This window comes from Copadichromis virginalis, linkage group LG16 (assembly GCF_057382275.1).
Source record: "Copadichromis virginalis isolate Kocher_CV1m ecotype Utaka linkage group LG16, C_Virginalis_male_GT1.1, whole genome shotgun sequence".
Lineage (NCBI taxonomy): Eukaryota > Metazoa > Chordata > Actinopteri > Cichliformes > Cichlidae > Copadichromis > Copadichromis virginalis.
The window spans coordinates 35,549,934-35,568,110 of NC_140633.1; the positions used below are offsets into that span (position 1 = coordinate 35,549,934).

At 42.2% G+C, this 18,177-nt stretch overlaps 1 protein-coding gene across 2 annotated transcripts; it reads left to right on the forward strand.

Moving 5' to 3' along the window:
* The first annotated feature begins 2,365 nt into the window (after window positions 1-2,365).
* LOC146691263 (receptor activity-modifying protein 1) lies at window positions 2,366-7,469 on the forward strand. 2 transcript variants are annotated; one of them, XM_085434586.1, is made up of 5 exons: window positions 2,366-2,594; window positions 3,748-3,848; window positions 3,981-4,026; window positions 5,003-5,141; window positions 7,088-7,469. In XM_085434586.1, the coding sequence occupies exons 3-5, from the start codon at window positions 3,984-3,986 to the stop codon at window positions 7,320-7,322; spliced, it is 417 nt and encodes a 138-aa protein (XP_085290712.1). In that variant the 5' UTR covers window positions 2,366-2,594; window positions 3,748-3,848; window positions 3,981-3,983; the 3' UTR covers window positions 7,323-7,469. The 2 variants fall into 2 exon arrangements, with proteins under 2 accessions (XP_085290712.1, XP_085290711.1); XM_085434585.1 differs by lacking the exon at window positions 3,748-3,848.
* Window positions 7,470-18,177: the final 10,708 nt, after the last annotated feature.

An 18,177-nucleotide genomic window follows, 5' to 3' on the forward strand; every position in this document is an offset into this window, starting at 1 on the left:
AATGCTTTGTTCCAGGATAGAAGGCCCTGACAGACATTACTTCATACACCCAGACCAGCTAAGTTGAAGCATGTTACACAAGGAGCGACACTGACGTCACGCTGGAGCTGCAACGCAGGCCTGGAAGCCCTAACTAGCATCCTTGGGTCAGTCAAAGAAGAGGAAATATCTTTCTCATGTCATAGGCGAGAAATTTCCCATGCCCTGTCTCCAAGAGGTGCAACATACGCTCCACACATGACAGTGTGTTAAGCCACCATTACATCATGTGTGACTGTGTAATAGGCATTCATACACTTTTGCTCCAGTACTGACAATAAAATCCTACAATCCTCCTTTTTCAATTATTCTAGCAAAGCTAAACATGTTAACATCACTTTTAATGATCTTTTTATATGCTGCAAATTTTCATCAGCCAAAACATTAAAACCCTAATGTGTTGGGCCGTTTTGTGCTGCCAAAACATCTCTGAGTTCTTCAGGTCATGGACAGGACCCAAGATCTCTGGGGGTGTCGCATGGTGTCGAGCACTGGGATGCTGGCAGTTGATCCTTTGGATTTAGTGGACTCTGTTTTGGGGCATTGTTACATTCCCCAGGCAGTCCTGGGAGAAGAAGGGAGAGACTGGGGTAAGTTGCTCCAAGGGGCAAGATTAGCCATGCCTGCTAGCTGCCTCCTTCCAAGAGAAAGATGGTCACTGGCGCCATCTATGCCTTACCCTTGATCAGATTTAGAGGATTCTCTTGCAAAAATCATCCTCCAGATGCAGGTAAAGGATTTGCCATACAGCTGAATTCTCCATAGCATCTAGTAGCCTGATAACAACAGTCTACTAAGATAGTATCAAAATCAATTCTGCCAAAAATTAGGTCGTGAAAAGGTGTTCTCAAAATATCAGATGATGGCCACCATTCCACCCCTTCATTCCAAAAGTATTATTGACAAAATTACTACAATTTATTCTCATTATTGACACAATAGTTATATTTCACTTTAAATATGATTGTTATATATGCAATGAAATTCTGTTTAACTTTTGTACCACATTTATTGAATCCCACTAATCATGCATTTAACAATTTTTTGATGTATGGGGGTTTCTAGAGTCTACAGCACCACGCAGTACAGAAGACAGTTCTGTGTGCAAAAGCAACACAAAATTACCTGCCACTGTCGTTTTGATATTGTCGGTTATATGATACAACCAATATCTTTGTAAATGGACTGGAATTTATGAAGCCTTTTTCATCATTACTCAAAGCCCAAAGCAAGGTACTTCATGCTGTTAATACCGTTTTTATTGATTGCTCGCTAATGGAAGCAGTGAATGCATATTGAATTTCACAATCTTACTCAATTAACTTTTATTTGTATACAAACAACCAAAACGACAGTAGCCTCAAGACCCTTTGACACACAGGCTGGAGGATCCAGGGATCAAAGCTAACAGCCATCCTTGAATTTGGGAGAAAAGTAGCTACGTTTAAGACAGTCTAAGGAGCTTGGAAAGAAAAGCGTCTGGACTTCTTTAAGTTACTTAAAGATGTTTCACCTCTCATCCAAGAAACTTTGATTTTAAGACAGGCCTCCAGTAAATGCTCTATATAAGCAAAGCCAAGTTTCTGGTTGCATCTGTGAAGATGTATGTCTTGCCAGTGCAGGGTTCTCATACTTCTTTTCCATTTAATCATCACGTGGTGTGCAGCCAGTTCTGTCTTGCTGCCTTTTGAGAACCAGCTTATATTTCAACAGGTTTGAGCACTGAACACGTTACGTAGCATTATGCTGGAAAAGTTGGGGTAATTTTATGGGAAGAAAAATAAAAAAAAACAGAGACAGTGCAGGGATGAACTTCACCTGCTTCCAAGATGCCAAGGAGAGGAAAGTCTGAAGAGTGTAGAACACTTAGTGGTATATAAAGCAGCGTTACTGTTTTACTGAAGCGTTGAGCATTGTGGCCTTCATCAGGGTCTTCATAAAAACATAATGTAGGAACCATTTTGAAATAGCAGAGGTAAACTATAAATTTGGCTCTAGATTGGGGATCTAAAGGCAGCTCTAAGCAGAGTTAAAACTAACAGATCCCAAGCATAAAGCTTGGGGTGTGTTGGAGTTGGAAATAACAAATTTCCTCTGATTGTGAGTCTCTTTCAGTTTGTGTGTGCTGACTTTGCACACACAAACCCACCCCTTAATTCCTACCCCACCCCATCTTCCACTGCTGGGAAGCTGGATAAGAATATGATTTAACACAAAGCATAAACATTTACGTTAAATATGTGTCTGTGGTGCCTGTGCGCTGGCTTCTTGACTCTTAGAGTTTTGCTAAAGTCTCTCTAGGGGGGCTCTGACTGGAACACGCCTTTGGGTAGCATGGGAACAGGCAGGCTTGGTCTGGGAAAGGGAGCAGGCTGTTCATTTCTGTTGCACAATCCAATTAGCTCCGAGTTCCACCGATAAGAAACAGCACCAGATCACTACAGAAGCTTTGTGTGAGAAGTCGTGCGTCTAATAGCTGGCTGGTAAACAATCGGCAGCATCTTCAACAGGTTCCGCTTTCACCAGGGATCTACGACAGCTGGTTAACAACAGAGGTACGTGACTGTAGAACTTTTTATCTTTATAGGTTTTGGGTTTCGTAAAATGATTTACAAGTGTTGGCTGGATGGATCGCCGCATAGGTTGTAAAACCAACTGCAATATAACAATTCGTGCATTTACATCACTGACAGTATATGTGCTTTTATAGAGGGACAAACATCACATGTGCACATAAGAGAGGAAAATACAAAGAGAAGAAAATGCTTTTCAACATTCCATGGCAACATCTGTTTTCACTTTTTCCTCCCACGAGATAAATTCATTAGTTTGTGGGAATGTCCAGGAAGCAGATGGACATCATGTCTTCATACACATCCTTTTTTCTTTCAAGGTGTATGCTTGGGATTGAGGTGAAAGTTGGAACCTTAAATGTTAAATGTATATCTACCTTTTAAATGCAGACTGACAAAATAGGAAAGGGTCTCTTTTCTTTGTCTTTGTTATTGTGCATCATAACTAGAAAATACAAGAAATGTCAAATGTGGAAACCATTATGTGCATTTCAAGGAATTAACACTCCAGTGAGGGGAGGAAGCAGAGAAAACAAAACTGGAGAAAGTGTCATTTTGTAAAGCTCAACAAGACAAATTAACAGAATAAAAACAGAATGGAGAATTTAGGTTTGTAGGGAGCTGAGGAGTGATCTGACTATCCCTACTAGCAAAAACACACATGCACAGTAGGCACATTGTTACAAAATCCCCATTTGAAAACCATCTTGCATTATTAATGTTATTTTAGCTTATCACTACTTTGTCAGCAGTCATTTCAACTGCATGAAGCAAATTGGTCCTAAAAAATAATCTCGTAAAAAACGTTGAAAAGGAAAACCCAGTCTGTTTGCACAGTTGCTGAATGGTGGGATTTATGGGACCGTGACCCCAAGGCCCTGACAGACAGCGGGGAGGAAAACAAAATGTGGGAGAAAGGAAATGGATCACTTATCAGAAGCAAACCACAACTAACAAGTGTAGATGACCCACCACCTAAAAAATGTCAAAACCACTGCAGTGTCAGGAACACTACCTGTCTTATGAGTGCTGTCAACAGCCCTTAAGCCACTGTGTGATCTTCAGAAGCTGCAAGTAAGCTACACAGGAACCGTGTAACCAAATACCCCTTCTTTCACAACTTGGACTTCCTCAGGGGACTCGATACGAGCCAGAGACAACAAGACTGTTGGTCTGTGTAAAGGTGCCTGATAACGTGAAGGAGCCAAGGTGGTCGGAGACTTTGCTGCAAAAAAAGTGAGAAGTGTCACGCTGGTGCAGATGGCTCCATCAAGGAAGTTTGAAAACACCTGCACTCTGTGCATGCTGAGGATGTAAACCAGTGGTTGTTCGGTGTATTAATGAATTCTCATAACAATCTTTTAATAGATCATGCTGACTGCTTACCTGCTGGCAATCTTCTTCATCTGCGCAGGTAAGTGTAGTCAATCACACAATCATTGCAGACCAAAAATGAGAACTTAAAAGGTATATTTGGGTTAGAGGAATCTTTTTTTTTTAAGTTTTTATAGCTAAATGTATCAAGACAGACAAAACAGCAGTTATTCACAACAGGAAAATGGGAGCGTTTCCAGGTTTTTTTTTTAAATGGGCCGGCAAAGGAGAACCTCGGGTGGCTGGGTTGGGGGTGGAGATGTCTCACAGGGACAAATAAAAGCATCTGGAAGTTCAATGAGTTCTAATAATGTTAATATGCTCCACAAACATGCATTAGATGTAGCTGCTTGTAGCAATGTTGGAGTCACACTGAAGGGCAAAGGGAGCTAATGGAGCTAATAATATATTTCAGTTTTACTGCATGGTCTATCAACACATATTTGGCTACAGTTTGCAAAGTGAAAGAATAAAGGGGGCACAATTAAACCAGCAGCATTCACTGCATGCAATATTATTTATCATTATACTCATATGGCAGTTGTACCTTTCGTTTTGTGTGATTTTCAACAAATTACACAACATCAGAAAAGATTTTCAGCTAGAATATTTCATTCATTTCATCTGCATGCATATATTTGCAAGATTCAGTGAAGACAGAATTATTTGTCATATAAAAAAGGGGTGTGAATGAAGTTTCCTTTATGGACATCACATGAACTATAAATATAATTTAAATAAATAAATATAAATATAGAGACCCTGAAAAGCTGAAGATGGAAGATTTTTACGTTTATGTTTTCAAATTGGGGAATTACAAGATATATCCAGGCCTGATACATCTTCTAATTCACAAGAACCCTTCATTACATTTAACTGAAAGCCAATTTGAATCCAAATTATTACAAAAAAAATGAACAGGCAAACAGTAGTGTTTCTAACATTAATATGCGCTATCCTGAATTGAGTCAGCAGTGCTGACTCTCGCCTATGTTGTGCAATGTCATTTTCTTCAGGAATCACAGCAGAAGCTGTCCGTCCACCATGCAACGAGGACCTGTTTGACATCAATGTTGACAACTGCCTGTTGGATTTCAACAAAAGCATGGAGACAAGTGACTATCAGAACATGTGCCCGTGGCCTATGGTTCAAAGGTAAATGTTAGGCTCTTCTTTTCTTCTTCATTTGTTTATTTTTTAAATTTAGCTAATATAAAGTTGTCGGGTTTTTTTTCTGTGTGTTTATATAAGAGAGACAAATGAGTTATATTTAACTGGACAAGAGGCTCCCATGAGTTTCCAAGACTTGAATGAGTGGTGTGTGATTAACCAAGCATTAATGCATGAGTCTGTGCTGAGCTCAACATGAGTGAAAACACAGGAAGGCTGGATAAAGATCCAGCCTTCCTGTGTTTTCACTCATTGAACTCTGCAATGAAATACAGACACTTCTTTTTACTGCCTTTTCAGTAAAGACGTATAATAACCTTTAGTCATGGGAAAATCAGATGCTTTCCAGTCTCATTACATTTGATGCCGGTCGAAGTTTTAATTACTCATATTCTAATGAAAACATGTGAGACCATTGCTCTTGGGCTCATATTTCCAGACAGCAGTTGTTTCTGGAGACTTTAGTCTTTGCCGTGCTACCTGGAGTGGATGGCAGTGGACTTTAATTATGACTGTAATAATCCATATTTTACTGTCAGCATAATTTGGGAGATGAGGTACCGTAGAGTTTAAATGGTGTGTAAGGGTGGAGTGTCCATCGTCACAAGGAGCCTTGCTTGTTGAGCAGGCTTCTGGCTGTCAGGTTCAATTGAGCCTCGGTGGAATTTTTCCACACTAAAATTTTGCAGCGACATCTGGTTGCGAGATTTATGTTTGTTTAGAGAGGCTACGGTTGCTTCACTGCCCCGAGGACGTGACAAATTAATGCTTAAACTTGAAATGTAAGCTGCTGCCTAAACATCAGCGGGTGATTTCTCCATTTATAAAAATCTTGAAGACACTCAGGCTGTTGATGTTTTTGGCTTTGTGCGCCTATAAACAAGGCGCCTATAAGTGCAATGCAACTGTGTGACATGGATCTATGATCATGCCAGGTGAACTGAGGCAAAAAGCATGGCTTCTATTCATCTGCTGTTGTTTGTTCATGCTACATCCTACTCAGCACAGTCATGTGTTCCCATTTTTTGAACCAGTGCACCTGTACATTTCACTGGCATCAGGATATTTTAATAGTGCATTTGCAAGAAATAAACAATGTTTATATTATTTGGTATCTTATGGCTGATTTTCCCCTAATGATAAATGAAAATGTGCTGATGACCCATTTAAAATGCATTAATGGTGGGTTCTGAAAGAGGGTTGGTCTGTCCTGATGATGCCAAATAAATAATTCATGCATACCTGATCTTTTAATTTATTAATAAGTCTTTACTCAGTTATCCCATGAAATGAAGGTCTGTTTGCAGACAGTTGGGTGTGTTGTGGTCAGTAGAACACACATAACAGCTCTGTTGCCTGGCAATACTGTTAGCTAAACGGGAAACAGGAAGCTGAAATGTTAAGGCCTCAGTCACCCAGGTGGAGAGACTGATCGGTGACCCTCTGACAACCACAATGTGTATCCCTCTGCTAGTCGCTAGGTGAAAATGGTTGCAAAAATGCTACTGCACCAAAAACTTCCATGTGATTACTTTGGTCACTAGCAGATTGTTGCCATTGCCTGCCGTTTGCATGGAAGACACAGACTTGTGTGCAAATACTTACCAACTACTGAGCAGCAGTGAACCTTTTTATGAAAAGGTGGCGTGTTTTATGAAAGCTACAGGCGACTGCAGCAATCTGCAATCGTGGAAAATAACTTTTTCCCTAGTGACTTGTGGTTTCCAAGGATTCACCGAGCAGACTAAGGCCCAACTCTTAAAGCTACATGTATGAATAATGTCGAATGTGCTGACGTGGAATCTGATTCTCAGCCTACAGATTCATGCTGTACATATTTCACACACCCTAAAAATGTTACAAGTGAAATTCTTTACCGCCTGAGTAATTTTGGGTCACCTTGACTTTAGTCTCACTCTCTTTCTCTGCAGCAACTACAACAAATTGATGACATGTGTGGAAGACTGGGCTAAGAAAACTCGGTGTTGGGGTTATGGATTTTTGGTAGATGAGATTTACTTGGAGGTCCACCAGACGTACTTTTCGCTATGTGGATACGTTCGTGACCCCCCACTCTTCACTCTCATCATGTTAATAGCACCGTGTATTATTGTCACACTTTTTCTGCCTCTTCTGTGTGTTCACATCGCCCCCAGGGACACATAAATACCCAGCGAAGGAAAATTGGAATATTTTTTTAGCCAGTGTTCTGACAGTGCTAACTGTGCTTGCTACCTCTGTTGCAGAGATTCAGGAAATTCATCCTGGAAGAAGACACTTCAAGCTAATAAAGAATCATTTTACATAAATCAGAAAATACATTTTCTATTCAATGAAGTAGTGAAAACGCCTGACTACTTAAGTTTGGTTGGATAAGTATCTTGGGCTGTTCACAAAGAGTTTCATGATCCAAAAGACTGCAACGGAGAGGACAACTGTACAACTGAGACTCTTTTGGACCTAAATGTATTTATCCAAGCAGACAAATTGCAGGGGAGCTTATAAACGGGTGTCGTAAATTGAGCAACAATGACTGCAAATCCCCCAAAGGTCACGTTTGGTGGAACAAAGCAAAAATCTCACCTGTTTTAAATATTCCCCTGTCCCCTTCAGGATCCCTGTGCACCTCTGCACCATTTCCAGCGCTCTGGCTGTTTTCCGATCTCTCTCTGGAACTCCTCCTCTGATCACTTGTATGTCCTCCCTTTTGTTAAAACAACAACACTTCCAGCCTTAAATTTAATATTTCGAGAAGAATGTCAGAGAACAACATCTAGTGACTAGTGACTGACATTATCTCCAGTCACCATCATAGTGTTGGTATGTGGCTTTCATAGTGTCAGCACACAAAGCATCCACTACAGGTCAGGTCCTTTTTGACAAATGCTCTCATGAGACACCTCAGATTTTTACAAAAGACACTCTTGACCTTATGTGCTGCCTCTGCACTTGAACAGTTTTTATTTTTTTCACCAAAAATTGTATTTCTAAAATGTTTTTTCGTTTTATAAATCATCATTATGACCTGTATAGAGTGAGCCAGACTAATTACAAGTGCTGGAAGCCGTCCCGAGGTCCCACAAAGGCAGTCTTGAGGGGGACATTGGCTAAATCTACAAAGCTATGTTTTTTATGTTTGAGTTCCAAAACCATAATGCACAGAAAACAACATTTTACAGGATTTTGTCATCCAACTGTAAAATTATAGGAGATATTTTACTATTTAAAAAATAACATTGTTTTGAATATTACCCTCCATAAACAAATATGAACACAACTGGAGGAAATCTATGAAAATGTAACCATTTTATTGTTGTAGTGATTTTTCCCTGCAAAGGTCAAACACTGTATTTCTCTGTGACTTGTTTGGTAAATATACAGTACATATTTATCACATTATACAGTCTGTAAAATGAACATACACTGAGCACTTACCTAATGAATGTTCTTCACTTCCATTATTCTTCCATGTGTGGCAGAAGTAATCTGGTTTATACTGTAATCATTTTTATGTTGACAGAAATAAAAACAATACCATTTGTATTTGAAACACATAATAAATATTTATTTCAGACAAAAAAATAATGCTTTACAGTTTTTTGAAAACCTCTTTGTAGCCATAGCAAGACAGACCTGCTATTAAAGTATTCACATGACCTAAGTGTCATCTACAGATGCAAACATACTGCATTTAATTATTTTTTCATCCAATTACTACTTAAAAGGACTGTTGTGCAGAGCTCATGCAGAAAACTGTGTCAGTAAAACAATGTAAAGATCCATTAGGTGTTTTGGGGGGATTTCAATACTTGAACAATTTTGTGGTTCCTTGTAATCTGCAAAGGATGCTAGCGTTCTTAATCTGACTGAGGATCAGTTGCCCAGCAAAAAAACAGAAAGCAAGTTGAATTTTTTAAGCCAAAGGGGAATTTTCTCAAGAATCGGTGGGTAAACTAGAGACTGTTCAGATCCAGGAGTGCCAATTGGTGATATTATGTCTAATAAGACTCTAGCATCATTTATGCACAAGGTGTTTTTTGGTATTTGTTACCTGATGCACCCGGTTAATTAAATAAGTGCCACTTCAAACTCCTTGTTCCCCAACATGCAGGTAAAGTTACCAAGTAGCGCCTAACTCTAATAAGCAGATTTAAGCGAAATTTGCTAATGCGGGTCTGTTACGTGCCAAGGGGTGTGGCTTTGCTTTTGTACTCTGTTTTGTGTTCTATTCATCTTTCAGGCGTCAGGCCTCCTCTGATTGGCCAGTTCGAAGTTGATTGGCAGGTGTCTATTGGCTGGACTGGGCTCAGTTGGCCAATCACACTCCAAGGAACACTACAAATGAGCCGCTCCCTGGCCAGCTGGTGGCTGCTGGCTTCTGCTTTGACAAACATTTGCGAACAGGCATCTTTATGTTGTGTGTGGTGGGAGGCTGGACAGGTAAGCCGGGGTACCCTATACACTGGTTGTAGATTTTACTCTGTTAGTCACACTAGGTTATGCGGTTGATGCCACCCTTGTATGTTTTCACTGACTTTTATCGAGTAGCTAGGTAGGCCTTTTGTTTTGCATTTTTCTTTCAGTTAGGCTAGGCCCTGGAAGCTACTGACCTCTTTTTGTTTTATTACTTTCTTTGATTTGGATCAACCGCCCAGTCCTCCTCCCCCACCTCTTTACTGTTGTTAAATTTGACTATCCAGGCAAGCACCCAATAAATCCTGCCTGATACTTAACTGTTCTGTGGTCTTCCTCCTTCATTGATTGTGGTTGTCCAGTGTTGCTGTCTCCTTCCTACCTTTGCCTCCGCCATGGTGGGGGGGACGTAACACAAGTGGGGGCTCGTCCGGGATCGTTGTATGTGGTGGACAACCTGTATTAATGAGGACGGTGCCGTGATTTTAGGGTGTCTACGTTTCATAGTATCAGCCGGAGATGAGTTTCGACCTGCCTGGTTTTGTTAGTCACCCTAGCGTTGACAAAGTTGACTTGTGTCGCAAAGACGACCTGTTGAGTATTGCTGCCCAGTATAACCTTTCCGTACCAAAGTATGGAGTGAAGAAGGATATTAAGCAGGCTTTGTTGGAGGGATTATTCGAGTTGGGGATTTTAATCAGCCCTGTTCCAGCTGGGGTGCCTTCTCAGGACCCTTCAGTTTCCCCTGGTGCCTCTGCTGATCTAGCTTCTCCAGAGAGAACTGATGAGCAAGCGCTGCCTGCTACACCTCCGGGTGCCCAAGTTAACTCTGATGTGGCTCCCCAAACTCTGCCTCGCTTTAAGCCTTTCACTCCAGAATCCCAAACATCTAGCAGTGATGCAAAGCTTAAGGTTCGCTTACTGCGTTTACAGTTGGAGGCACAAGAGAAGGATAAGGTGCGTAAAGCGGATTATGATCTCCGGCTGGAGGTCCGTAGGCTGGAGATAGAAGCTGAAAAGGAAGTCAGGTTAAAGCAGCTTGAAGTAGAAGCACTGAGGGTGTCATCAGGACAGAAAACAGATGCCACTAAAGAAATCCCGAAAGTCTCCCCGGAAAGTTTTAACGTTAGCAAACATATTGCCCTAGTACCTACCTTTCGTGAGACTGAGGTAGATTCGTACTTCAACGCTTTTGAAAAGGTGGCTACTGCTCTGAAATGGCCAAGAGACATGTGGCCCATATTACTTCAGTGTAAATTAGTGGGCAAAGCTCAGGAGGTAGTAGCTTCACTTTCGCTAGAGCAAAGCATGAAATACGACGTGTTGAAGGAAACAATTGTACGTGCCTACGGACTGGTACCTCAGGCCTACAGGCAGAAATTTAGGAACCATAAGAAGTCCAGCAGTCAAACATATGTGGAGTTTGCACATGAAAAAGGGGCTCTTTTTGATAAATGGTGCGCTGCTAACGGAGTTGGGGATGAGTATGAGTCGCTGCGTGAGTTAATGCTACTGGAGGATTTTAAAAATTCATTACCTGAGAGGCTCATAATGTTCTTAAACGAACAGAAGGTGACGTCCATGTCCAAAGCAGCTGTGTTGGCCGATGAGTTTGTGCTAACTCATAAGAATGTTTTTACCCCTGTTTCCCATCCAGATAGGCCCACAGCCATGCGCTCAGCACGGCTTGAGTCTAGTTGCTCTGCTGCGAGGCCAGTGAGGCCAATGAGGGGGCCCTCGCCTTCCCACGGTGAGCGTGAATGCTTTTATTGCCACAAGAGGGGTCATCTCATCGCAGAATGTCAGGCATTAAAGCGTAAACAGCAACTATCCTCACAACCAAAAGGGGTGGGATTGATTAAAGCCACAGAGACTGGGAGGGCATTTCAACCAAACACTAACCACCCTGACCCCGGTTTCAAACCATTCATTCTAGAGGGAGTGGTTTTGCTGACTGGGAATCCAAATGATCATCAACCAGTAAAAATACTGAGAGATACAGGGGCCTCTCAGTCCATCATTAGAGAAAACGTCTTACCGTTTTCTGAGGAGTCATTTTGCCAGTCCAGTGTTATTGTCCAGGGAGTAGAACTCGGATTTGTATCTGCCCCTTTGCACACTATTCACATTCAGTCTTCATTAGTCAGCGGAGTTGTTAAAGTGGCTATTCGTTCTGCGTTGCCCATTCCAGGCATTGACTTCATCCTAGGTAATGACCTTGCTGGAGGCAAGGTCATACCCATTCCTGAAGTGTTAGACAGACCCGAGCTGAGCCGGGATTCTGACTCAGCCCAAGACCAGCTTGCCATCTTTCGAGCTTGTGTAGTAACGAGGGCCCAGACAAAAAAGTATGGTCCTGACTTGGCCGATTCCTTCATGAGGTCAGATCCCGTTGGTGATGTGATTAACTTTACCTCTGGATCTAAGGTTCAGGCCACAGTTCCACCTGCTGACAAAACACAACCAGTTCTGGATTTGCCAGTCTCCCGAGAGGAGTTCATTATTGCACAGAAAAATGATGTAACCCTGTCCAAGTGTCATTCCTCCACTCTCAGTCAACAGGATGCCAAAGGGAAAAAGCTGGCTTACTTCTCTGACAAAGGTCTTCTGATGCGCAGATGGACAAGTGAGGTCTCGGAAGACGCTGACTGGTCTGCAGTATATCAGGTGGTGGTACCTACTGCTTATCGTACCCAGGTACTGTCCTTAGCACATGACCATCCATGGTCAGGACATTTGGGGGTTAATAAAACATACACCAGAATTCTGAAACATTTCTTCTGGCCCGGACTGAAATCTGATGTTGTTCAATACTGCCGTACTTGCCATGTATGCCAAATGACCGGCAAGCCAAACCAAGTAATCCCCCCCCGCTCCTCTCTGTCCTATCCCAGTAGTAGAGGAGCCATTTCAAAAAGTGATTGTTGACTGTGTGGGGCCTCTACCTAAAGCTAAAACTGGAAACCAGTTTCTGTTGACGATCATGTGCGTTTCGACCAGGTTTCCCGAGGCAGTCCCACTACGGAGAATAACAGCTCAGATTGTTGTCAAAGCACTGTTGAGATTCTTTTCAACCTTTGGTCTGCCTAAGGTTGTGCAAACAGACCAAGGCTCTAACTTTAAGTCTAGAGTGTTTGCCCAAGCCCTGAAAACATTAGGCATTGAACACATAACCTCAAGTTCTTACCATCCTGAAAGTCAGGGGGCACTAGAGAGGTTTCATCAGACTTTGAAGTCTATGTTAAGGAAACACTGTTATAGTTCCCAATGGGACTGGGATGAAAGTGTTCCACTTGTTTTATTTGCCTGTCGGGAAGCAACCCAAGAATCTCTGGGATTTAGTCCCAGTGAACTTGTGTTTGGGCGTGAGATGAGGGGTCCTTTGAAGGTTTTTAAAGAGAGGCTGGCTACACCGGTTGACAACACCAAAAGCCTTCCAGAGTACGTCAAGACACTGAATGACAGGTTGAAGAGGGCTTATTCCTTAACCAGGAACGTATTAGCCACGTCACAAGCGAAAATGAAGAGACACTTTGATCAGCGGGCTGTTGACCGTTCATTTCTGCCAGGTGACAGAGTGCTCCTTCTCCTTCCGGTGCCCGGCTCCTCTCTCTCCGTTAGGTTCTCTGGTCCTTATGTTGTAGAGAGAAAACTCAGCAAGACTAACTACATTATTCAGACCCCGGATCGCAGACGTCCCACTCGGGTGTGTCATGTCAACATGATGAAGCTGTACAACTCTCGTGAACCTTCAGCTGTGCCATCTGTGGTCCAAGAGCAAGTGGTTACGTCTCCGATGGCTTCGGTGACCAAGGTGGAGATTACTCCAGATGAAGATGGGTTGGTGTTACGAGGTGCTGAGCCTCAAAGTGCTCGACTAGGTAATTCTGTGATATTGTCAACCCTAACACAATACCTGTCCCACCTTCCTGCTGAACAGAGCAATGATATTATAACACTCATATCGGGATTCCCATCTCTGTTCAGTGATATCCCGTCTCAAACCACTGTCATAAAACATGATGTGGTGCTCACTAACCCTACACCAATCAAACAGCGCGCTTATCGGGTTAGTCCTGCAAAGAGGGAAATCATAAAACAGGAAGTTGAGTATCTTCTTCAGAATGGATTTGCAGTGCCAAGCTCCAGCTCTTGGAGTTCACCATGTCTCTTAGACACTAAGTCAGATGGAAGCCCAAGATTCTGTACAGACTTCCGAAAGGTGAACTCTGTCACTGTACCCGATGCACATCCCTTACCCCTTATCGATGACTGCATTGATGAAATAGGGCCTGCAAAATACATCACTAAACTCGATATGTTAAAAGGGTATTGGCAAGTGCCTTTGACACAGCAAGCATCTGAGATTTCAGCTTTTGTCACCCCTGACCACTTCCTGCAGTATACGGTTATGCCTTTTGGCATGTGCAATGCCCCTGCAACGTTTCAGAGACTGGTTAACAAAGTTTTGGGAAACATCCCTAACTGCCGAGCATACTTAGATGACATTGTTGTGTATAGCAGTGACTGGTCCACCCACATAGCTACATTAAAAGAAGTCTTCATTAGCCTAGACAGTGCATCTCTCACTTTGAACCTTGCCAAATGTGATTTCGCTAGAGGCAGTGTCCTCTACCTTGGCCAGCAAGTTGGTCTAGGGCAAGTGCGCCCTGCAGATGCCAAAGTCATTGCGATTAGGGAGTTCCCCCAACCAACCACCAGGAGAGAACTGCGGCGGTTCCTTGGGATGATAGGATATTACCGACGGTTTTGTAAAAATTTCTCTTCTGTTGCTGCCCCTCACTGATTTAACCAGCCCCTCAAAGCCGTTTATTTGGTCTGGGAGTTGTCAGCAGGCTTTCGAAAGCCTTAAGGGCTTACTTTGTTGCACCCCTGTTTTGTCTGCTCCTAACTTCTCTTTACCATTCAAACTGGAAATAGATGCCAGCGCAGTTGGGGCGGGAGCGGTGCTTCTCCAGGAGGATACCCAGGGCATTGACCATCCTGTGAGTTACTTCTCTCGGAAGTTTGACAAACACCAGCTCAGGTATTCTACCATTGAAAAGGAGACCCTTGCTTTGTTGTGGGCCTTGCAACATTTTGAAGTCTATACAGAGTCAGGTCAGAGGTCAGTCCAAGTATTCACAGATCACAACCCTTTAGTTTTCCTCTCCAAGATGTATAATCACAACCAGCGGCTTATGCATTGGTCACTGATTATTCAGAATTATACCCTCAAAATCCATCACAAAAAAGGTTCAGAAAACATTGTAGCAGACGCACTCTCCCGTGCTGTTTAGAGAGGTCACCAAACCCTAAGTTTGGTTTTTGAAGGGTGAGAGTGTTACGTGCCAAGGGGTGTGGCTTTGCTTTTGTACTCTGTTTTGTGTTCTATTCATCTTTCAGGCGTCAGGCCTCCTCTGATTGGCCAGTTCGAAGTTGATTGGCAGGTGTCTATTGGCTGGACTGGGCTCAGTTGGCCAATCACACTCCAAGGAACACTACAAATGAGCCGCTCCCTGGCCAGCTGGTGGCTGCTGGCTTCTGCTTTGACAAACATTTGCGAACAGGCATCTTTATGTTGTGTGTGGTGGGAGGCTGGACAGGTAAGCCGGGGTACCCTATACACTGGTTGTAGATTTTACTCTGTTAGTCACACTAGGTTATGCGGTTGATGCCACCCTTGTATGTTTTCACTGACTTTTATCGAGTAGCTAGGTAGGCCTTTTGTTTTGCATTTTTCTTTCAGTTAGGCTAGGCCCTGGAAGCTACTGACCTCTTTTTGTTTTATTACTTTCTTTGATTTGGATCAACCGCCCAGTCCTCCTCCCCCACCTCTTTACTGTTGTTAAATTTGACTATCCAGGCAAGCACCCAATAAATCCTGCCTGATACTTAACTGTTCTGTGGTCTTCCTCCTTCATTGATTGTGGTTGTCCAGTGTTGCTGTCTCCTTCCTACCTTTGCCTCCGCCATGGTGGGGGGGACGTAACAGGGTCTCTAAAACGGGACCATTAATTGTCAGCAGGTAATCTTGCCACCAAAAACACACCTTGTGCATAACAGGGAGTCCCAATTAACTGCTGACCCCGCTGATCATGAGACTCGCTAGCTGTTGTGTGTTGTAGAGTTCTTTGGTCTGGCTCTTATTAAAACCTTGCTAAATGCAGCTTACACCGTGCTGGGAGAAATGTATAGTCGTTTTGTCTTTCGTGGATCAGTCACACTAGAGTAAAAACAGTCCTTATGATTAAAAAAAAAACTGGTGGTTGATGTGATTTCATGGAACTTTGTTGCTGTCAAAGACCAAGTGCAACTACTGGTGTCGACCAGCTGGTCACCCAGAGGTTGAGTGGGTGACGCCCTCAACCTCTGGGCGACCACTTTCAACTGGAAGGCAGTTGCACAGGTTGCCAAGTGGAGACAACTTATTCGTGGTGGGAATGGGACTCACTGTAATCACTCTCAGACTGGCAAAGGTTTTCAAATAATCATTGCGTATTTTGTAAGCACAGAAAGAGTCGGTCTGTGCAGATGAGTGCAACTCGACTGTGACAACTCCTTGCAATACGGGACTCGACTCAAGTGGTTGCTGGCTGCTTGTATCCCGATTACATTCCTCTATTAAAAACAAGGCTGCAGAGTGCTTGCGTCATTTTGCACAGGTAAAACCACATCCTACTCACTCTGTCTTAGTGCTCTTTTATCACTGTCTGGACTCAGTAAATTTGCTTTGAAGAGTACAACTGACTGTGAGTGGTTTCCAGACCTGGTTCATTTAGTTTTCCCTAGTGTGACTTCAGCATAATCTTAAAAATCATAGGTGTTTCTCACTGAACTGAACTGAACGTATTATTATTCTATGAATAAAAAAATACTATCCACAAAAAGGAAGATTAAAAAAGGATAATACTGGAGATAGTATTTAATTTACAGCAGGAGATGAGGAAAATCTGATACCAAAGACAGAAGAAAAAAAATTAGTGGCATTCCTTCAGCATCCACCATATTTCTGTTGCTCTTAAGAAAATATCAGTATTACTGCATTTCCTTGTAGCAGTTAATCTCGTTTCACATGTATCTGATTTATCGTTATATATAGTCAAACAGAGTACACTATTCAATATGCTAAAGACCCAAGCTTGTCAGATATCTTCACTCAAGCTGATGACAGTGGATTAGTCTTGGTTCAAAAATAACAGAGCTAAGTCTTAGAATTGGGTGGGTGGCCTGGCCTGCTACCACTGAGGCATAAGGTGACGAAATGAGGTGACGTGAGAACGTTGACATGACAGAATTTTCTTTAAGGGTCAGAAAGACCAGAACGATTTTTCTTTACATCTCGTGTGTTCTGACATCCAACACCAGACAGGACCAAGAGGCAGCGCCACACCTTTTCTTATCTTAATAATACCCACAATTCCACTTTTTCTCTTGTGTAAATACTGAAAGGATGTTTTGGTAAGTTTGCTGGTTCTTTTTAGGCTGTGGGCTCCAGACACAGCAGCTCGTGTCACACACACACACACTTGTATCGGGCATACACCTCAGAGCCTCTTTCACCATCACAGGTCGAATCAGCACAGCATTGTTGACAAACAACAACTTTGGCTAAAAAATGAACTATCAAAGCTTTCACTGCATATTTAGTTATTAATGGCACCAACAAGGCATTTTACTTTAAAAAATAAAATCTTTACCCCCCTTTTGATTCTCATGTTCTCAGCCACTCACAGCTGGCTGTACAGCATCTACTCTTGGTCTCTCATAGTAATGCACTTAGTGCTCTGTGTACAACTAACATTAGTGTGTGCTTTTTAGGTATGGAAGTTAAATATTGACAAAACTATTAGACATAGAACAAATGTAAGCTTTCAACAAACTATTAAACAATGTTAGTCTGCCTGAAAAGATTTATAAATGCTTTTCATTTTCTAAATAAAACTATACACTTACTGGTCACTTCATTAGGTACACCTTGCTATTAACAGGTTGGACCCAATTTTGCCTTCAGAGCTGGCCTAATCTTTCATTGCACAGATTCAATTAGGTGGTGGAAACATTCCTCTGAGATTTTTGGTTCAGACTGACATGATAGCATAGCTTTGCACAGTTACTGCAGATTTGTTGGCTGCACATCTACCATCTCCCATTGCACTGCATCCCAAAGGTGCTCAATTAGAGTGATAGCTGAACTCTAGTTTAAGATCACTTGAGCTTTGTGACATGGTGTGTTAGCCTGCTGGAAGAAGCCAGCGGAAGATTGGGACATTGGGGTTATAAAGAAATGGACATAGGAAGCAATAATTCTTTGGTTGGCCGTGGTGTTTAAAAATGGTCATTACACATTGTTTTTGCCACAATACCATCCAAATGCTGCTTGCTAAATTTCTTTTCAGTATTCATTATTTCAAATGAACTGTCGTCCTTGTAAATGAGATGAATACAAACTGAAAAAATTGTCTGTAAGGCAGAAAATATGAGGGATGCTTGCTTACTCAGGGCAATCTAGAGTTTACACTTTTTAAATTTATACAATATTAGAATAATTCTAGGTTACAAAAAATACATAAATGTCACACAAAAAAAAAAGAGTTAAACCCCCCCC